The following is a 7,500-nucleotide window of genomic DNA, read 5'->3' as shown; positions in this document are numbered from 1 at the left end:
TAAATTATATACTGTATACCGGTAGTCATTGACTTCTAGGAGTCTTTCTGATTTTTATACAAATTGTCTAGCCCAGAAAGATCATTTCTAGTCCTAGTTCATATGCATTAAAAAAAGGCATGAAAGCTCTGTAAAAAATATGTTATTATGATAGGATTCTCATTTTTGAAGTGAAGCCATGTTTTAACTTACCTTAAAGACTCGTGTATAAGCCGCAACCCCAACTTTCAAGCATGAATTTGGAAAAAATAAGAACTCCAAAAAAGCAATCTTGTAAAATAAGTTGGTTGTTTGTTCGCAGATGTTAACAATAATTAATCAACTTTGAAAATACATGTGCCTTTTAAAAGCTTTTTTTTAATCAATTTTTCCCTATTCCCTGTGACTGACAACAGTTGTCTTCATTGCTGAAGCCCACAGTTGAAATGAAAACCATAGAATTTGCATGAAAAAGGCACAGGAAAACGATGCAAAACGTTTGCTTGGTAACCACGCAGTCATTTAACGAGGGAAGTCTGTACATGGAAACGTTTACTTTTGCATCAGCTGTGCGTGGATATCGCGTTTATCAGGCGGCTGGTATTTTTTGCAAGCCACAGGTCACAGGTCACAGGTCATTGTTTTACCAATATAGTAAGTATCATAAACATTAAAAAATGCTAACCTTAAGCCTAAAAGCTTTTGTTTAGGTCTAAGGTTAGCTTTTATGCATGTTTAGGACACTTTCTGTATTAGTAAAACAATGACCTGTGACCTGTAAAAAATACCAGCCGGTTTATCAAGACGTGTGGAAGCCATCACTCTGAGAAAAACTTGTTGCTAAACGGGAGTCTAACAACCCCATGGACAAACACCCCATGAAAGTAGTGAAGAGCAATGAAACGGTCGGCCATTTGCCTTGCGAGTTCTCGCAAATAGCATGGTATTTTTTCATAGGTAGTGGAGAAATCAGTGTTGAGGTGATCGGTCTTAGACAACATTGTAAGCAGTAGTGCGGAGGAATGGAGATTCCATGCCAATTAGAGTTACCAGTAAACTGCTCATTAAACAAAGTGCAAATGAAACGCTTGAAAGAACTACTGGCGAGCAAGATTCGGGTTTAGAACCTAAAGATGCAAACAAACGGCTCCTTTAGGAGCCACCACTTCTACCGAAAGCAGTGATCAACAACAGGTCTCAATATGTTTAATCTTTAGTTACGGAAGGTTTTCAGTTCAATTTGTGACCACTACAAGCCAGTTTACTCCCTCTGAAAGCAATGGTTTCGTGTATAAGCCGCACTTGCGATTTCTGGCCCAAAACTTAAGCAAAAAGGTGCAGCTTACACATGAGTCTTTGCCTTCTTGAACTGCATGGCTGTTCCCTGTCTCTCAGCATAATCTGTTTGACCTTATTTGTAATACAAGATGATTGAGTTGGATATCCAACGCCATGCAACAGTAAATTGAACAAGGGTTGCCAGATTGAACACACAGCTTCAAATAGCATAGCCTGGTGAATTTTAGAATCTTCTTTCCACCAGGGTTGACTTTTGAGTGAAAATAAGTCAAAACAGCTGCGGAGGGGGAGGGGGTGAGGTGAAGTGAGAATAATAATAATAATAATAATAATAATAGAACTTTATTTTCACATGATATGTGTAAAGCTGAATAGCTTGTGGGGTCATGCACAAATGAAATCAAATCAAATGAATATGTATCAAATCATATTTGTTTTGAGGAGAGGGGAAAAGCGGAGTACCTGGAGAAAAACCTCTCAGAGCAGAGTAGAGAACCAACAAACTCCGGCCACATTGGTGGGAGGCGATTGCACTCACCACAGTGCTGTCCCTGCACCTGTAATTAGCCCCACAAGATTTTCGAAACCTCCCATTTCCAATCATGTGTGATGAGTGTAAGTTTGAATGTAACTCTAGATGTCAACTGCCAACCAATAATGTAAATGTTGGCAGGAATACAATTACTTTGCTAGGGAAAAATTTACATGATCGAACTGAGATTTCAACTTATTATTAGACTAAGTGTTTCCCTGTCCATGTTTCTACTGTGTGCGGTTTGTCAACAAAGATAGCTGACAATCGTTTGTGGAAGTTATTGGAATGTCCTTTCTGCACCTTGAGAAATTCCTTGTCCAGCACATCCTATCGATTTGAAAACTAGCTAACCCTAACCCCAATGGATACATCTTCTATCCTGGAAGCCATCAACGAGGTTTTTGTGAGCCCTAATCCTTTATCCTCTTTAATCTGTTCATTGATGATACTGCTCAAAGGTTTGATCACTAATACAGAACACATTTTGCCAGTCATCTTCTCCTTTATTTTTAGAAAAGGCTAAAGTTTGAAGCTTTTGCTAAATCCCATTGGAAGGACCGCCAAAATATCGCCTCTATTTATTAGCTGCTTTACAACGTCTTACTGCTCTTCTTTAAGAACCTAACCTTCTGCCGGAAGAATCATGGCGAAATATGGATGCCCCAGGAAGTTCATTGCCATCATTCAACAACTTCATGATGGATGGCATGGAAGCCAGAGTCCAGGACAACGGAGACATCTCAGTCATTCACTTTCTCAAATGGGGTGAGGCAGGGGTGTGTACTGGCTCCCACCCTGTTCAGCATCATGTTCCCCGCCATTCTCATGGATGACTTTAGAGATATACACGTGGGAGTTGGCATCAGATATTGTTCTGATGGCTTGCTGTTCAACCTCAGGAGGCAAAAACCAAGGTGAAGACAGACACCATCAACGACTTGTTTGCCGATGACTGTGCCCTCAATGCCACCTCAGAAATTGACATGCAGAACAGCATTGACAAGTTCTCTGCAGCCTGTGACAACTTCAGTATTACAATAAGTGCAAAAAAGACCAGAGGGCTTAGGGTTAGGGTTAGGGTTAATTCCTTTTGTAACAAGATTTTATAGCTGAATAAAAATACCGTGTATACATACCGGGTAAAGTTTTACCTACATGTACCTACCTACCATACTACCACAAAGCTGAACCTTTTCCACACAACGTTCCTCAGGAAACTCCTAGGCATAAAGTACATGTAGCAAGACAAAATACCAGACATTAAGGTCATCTCCTGTGCTGTCCTGCCTAGCATCTGCACCATCCTGATGCAGTCACAGCTTTGCTGGGCAGGTAATGTAGTTCGCATGCCAGACAACCGGCTCCCTAAGAAACTGCTGTTCTGTGAAGTACAGGAAGGCAATTGCTCCCAAGGAGGACAGAGGAAACGCTTCAAGGACACTCTGAAAGAGTCATTTAACGCCTTCTGCCTAAACCCGATACATGGGAACAGACAGCCCGGGACAGGGGCAAATGGCGATCAGCTGCACCAAAACCTATGAAAAGAACAGAACTGCTGCAGCTGAGGGATGCAGACAGGCCCAACTGCTGCTACTATCGCCTGCCCACACTGGCAAAACTGGGTGTAGATTGGCCTGACCAGTCACCTCCGCACCCACAGTATCCAGCCCCAGCCCCCACCCCTGGATGACTAGATATGTCCTTGTGGATCCAACAGACAAACAACACAAGAACACCAGAAGATCCTGGCCAAGCTCTTGCAAGGAAGTTTGCAGAATTTTTGAAAACATCGTCAGCTCTTTCCACTCTATTTTGTCTTTTTCAGTTTTACAAAAGGGAGCATTTGACTGACAGGCGGATTTTTTTTTTTTACACTTTATCAGGAACCATATTTTCCCCCGTCTGCTGGCAAACAGGAGTATAACAAATATTGTGGAGTTGATTGCAGGTGGTTTCTCACTCCTTCCTCTCACCCCCCTCCCCCTTGACTGGCTCTTTTGACTTCAGGTTTTTGCGTGGCTATTACATTCAAGCAATCACTTGTTCATGGTAGCAGAGAAACTAGAACTAAAATCTTTTTTTTCTCATTAGCTCTGTTGAGGTAGAAACAGACAATTTAGAAGAAGTGCACACAATGGAGAATGGATATGAATTTAATGCAACATCCCCTGTTGTACCTTCATCCCTCCTGGAGCAACAGGTGATTCCATTATTTTAGGGAAACAAACCCTTTAATGTGAGTGTTATGATTTCTTGTGCAAATTATTTGCAAATAACCGTACCAGTACCTACTGATGTAATTATAGCCATCCCCCCTAATAAAAGGGTTTTAATGTTAAATTAGTGAGATGCCAATAGTAGTAAATAGGACTGTGCAAAACTATAGTTATAAAAATGCTACCTTTTGGTTGCTTTGGCCTTTTTGCCAAAACTCATCAAATTTTAACCAAGTAACAGCAGTAGTATATCTGTCTAGTTAATTAGTGGATGGATTGGTACATTCAATAAACAACAACAAGACTTTCCTTTATAATAGGCCACTTGCACTAAGAGGTCATGTGACCAATGCTTCCCTTAAACAGTGAGTTGTAATCTTGAGGTTGCCAAAAATTGACAGAACACATAAAAATTATCTTACACGCAAAATTTGAGAGGAAACGCATTTAAGGGAAATATTTTATGGTACTTTGATTTTTCGACAAAGTAGCATGATTTGTCTTGGCCGCCATGTTGGAGGGCATACTCTTGCCCTCCAACATGGCAGCCAAAACTACTTTTTGCTTATATCTTGTTAAATGTTTGATAGTTGAGTTCAGATGTGCCATAAACGTTACCACATCATCTTTTCAACATTTTCCTTGAAGTTCAAGTGCAAAATTTGTGTCAGAAAGCTGTAATTCATAATTTTAAAAAATCAAGTTTTGGTCACGTGATCAGCTATGGACTTTCTCATTTTAAGCAAATGGTGTGGGTTTGAAAAACCAAATCACTATTATTTTGTTTAAGAGATGACACACTAATAGTGTTTCGAAGGCAAAATCATGTAGCTTTCATTTTCATAAAAACGATGTCACATGTCCTCTTAGTGCAAGTGGCCTATATGGGGTCTGGGGGCATATTCTGCTTGAGGTCTGTGAAATTAGACGCTGTGAAATTTGACATTATGCCTGATCATGCTGTTCGCTAACAATTAAATTTGGAGAACATTGTAGTGCTAAGAGTGATAATAAGTAACGAGAAAGGGTACATGGACAACCTTTAAAACCTTGGCTGTGGAGCACTTAGGTTTTAACAGAGGCTGCTGTTAGAGTGTGATAGCACATCAAATTGCTCTCTAATAGATATCCCTGCAATGATGATAGTTTATCAAGACTCTTTCCTGGCAAAAATGGCTTCTGTGAAAACTACCTTCTTTTGCTTTTGCCCTTACTTGTCACTCCAGCATAGAAGCCAGCAATTGGTTCAACAGGTATTCAGATTCTGGTCAAATTGCAATATGAGAACGTCACAAGTTATGAATATAAGTCTTTTATACTTAATTATTGTTTTGTGAATATTTATTTAGCCAAGAGATGACAAAAGGTTTCATAATCTTGCATTAGAAGTGTGGACAGAAGAAGATTGTGTGGATTGGTTGGATTACATTGGACTGGGACATTTCACTCCAGAGTTCAAAGGTTATTGATTTATTATTTGGTTGGAATGGTCAGCCTTTGGCAATGCAAAGTAAAATGCTCATGCAAAAAATTCACGAGGTCAGCTTTAAGAACTTGTCATTTGCACCGTGCAGTAATTCCAATCTCTGTATGCAGGAAACAATTTATTATTATTATAATCAAAATACCAACACAAAACATCTAGTACAAGGACAGAACAGAAAGGCAGCAACTAGTTGGCTTTTTTGTGTGGCAGGGTTGACAGATCTAGTTGTTAGTGAAGAGCAAGATGTGAACTTGGTCTGTTTGTGTGTATATTATTTTGACAACCTAACAACAGCACCAGGGGAGAACCTTTCTTTCCTTGCTAATTCAAACGAAAGAGTTGTAACTACGTGTATCAGGAATGCTTGTCAAAAGACCAGGTCCTAGTACTCAAATTGTTACAATGAAAAAATGACTAATGTAACTTGTTTGTTTCTATCTGTTTTCACAGAACATCACGTTGATGGAAAGATGTTGAAGAACATAAATTTTCAGTTACTTGGTACAGAGAAGTGATGTCATTTTCATTTATATGCTACTTTTCTTTTTATATATCTTTTGGAAATAGCTAGAAAAATGTAGAGGTAAAAATGATATGAAGAATAATCCTTTCAGACAGTATGAATCATATTTCTGAAGTATCATGCTTACTACTTGATTAAATTAAGAATGTATGTCATATATCTGTGGGCAAAGGAGGGTTGTACCAGGGGATGTTGTTGCGTTGTTGGTTTTTACGTTTGCTTGCTTTGGCTGGTTCGTACTGTACGGTGTAGTGGTGTCCACTTTCGTTGAGTGCTTTCTGGTAACGAGATGGGGCTTGGTCAAAGGATGCTTTGTCAGACGATAGGGACGACAAATGAAAGAAGGGGATAGTTTCGAAAGAAACTGTGGTGCTGGGACGGTGGGGAAGTAGTATACAAAAAGTTGGTTTTATCAACGGAGTTGATAATGTAAATTGGCCACCGTACAGAGATTCTAAAAGCTGACGTTTCGAGCGTTAGCCCTTCGTCAGAGCGAATCGAGGAATTGTGGGTTACGTGTAGTTTTTATAGTAGAGTAGGATCTACGCTATTGGTGGTAACATGGCAACGTGAAAAATAGGAATATATCAGTTAAATGAAAAGCGTTCGTTAATACCGTGAGGATTAAGGGTGCGGATTTGGAAGATGAATTTTTGTTCCAGATTCTTGCGGCCCTTTCCGTCGTACCTAGATGTAGGGAAAGGCCGCAGATGCATCTTTGTCATTCTTCTCAACATCGTGAAGGTGTACACGGAATCGGTCGCCTAGTCGTCTACCTGTCTCGCCAATGTATAATTTATTGCATAACATACAGGTTATGCAATAAATGACATTTGCGGAGGTACATGTGAAACGATCGGTGATCTTAAGAGATCGCTTAGGTCCCGATATCTTGCTAGTGTTAACAATGAAAAGACAAGTTTTGCATCGTGAGCGCGCTTATTTGAAAGTGCCGGGTTGCTCGTTAGTTTTGAGCGCGCTTCTAACTAAAAAGTTGCCTACGTTTTTGTCGCGTTTGAATGAAATAAGTGGAGATGTGAAAAGATTCTACCAGTCTCAGGATCATTTTGGAGTAATTTAAAATTATTAAGAATGATACTTTTGACTGCATGATTATGAGGATGGAAAGTGAGGGTGAATGGAATTCTGTCATTCTTATCTTTTTGTGAGGTTTGTAGTGATGACTGTCCATCAAATTGTTGGGCGCGATGATGGCCCGCTTTGACCACAGGGACAGGATAGCCACGTTTTTTCGAAGAACTGGCACATCTCCTCTGATTTGCTGGAAAAATCGGAGTCATCACTACATAGACGTCAAAGTCTAAGAAATTGAGAATAAGGAATGGAGTTCTTGACATGTGATGGATGTGATGATGAATACAACAAATAACTGTGAGAATCTGTAGGTTTGTAGTGCACACTGGTACATAGCACGTTGCCACTAATAGAAATTTTGATATCT

At 39.8% G+C, this 7,500-nt stretch overlaps 1 protein-coding gene across 1 annotated transcript in view; it reads left to right on the top strand.

Moving 5' to 3' along the window:
• LOC138045046 (interaptin-like) overlaps positions 1-7,500 on the top strand; it is a 36,301-nt gene that overhangs the window by 13,147 nt on the left and 15,654 nt on the right. The window contains exons 3-5 of the mRNA XM_068891400.1: positions 3,905-4,013; positions 5,379-5,490; positions 5,966-6,016. Coding sequence (XP_068747501.1) covers positions 3,905-4,013; positions 5,379-5,490; positions 5,966-6,016 — 272 coding nt within the window. The remainder of the gene's footprint in view (positions 1-3,904; positions 4,014-5,378; positions 5,491-5,965; positions 6,017-7,500) is intronic.

This window comes from Montipora capricornis, chromosome 4 (assembly GCF_036669925.1).
Source record: "Montipora capricornis isolate CH-2021 chromosome 4, ASM3666992v2, whole genome shotgun sequence".
Classification (NCBI taxonomy): domain Eukaryota; kingdom Metazoa; phylum Cnidaria; class Anthozoa; order Scleractinia; family Acroporidae; genus Montipora; species Montipora capricornis.
This window is presented reverse-complemented; position numbering and strand designations above follow the sequence as displayed.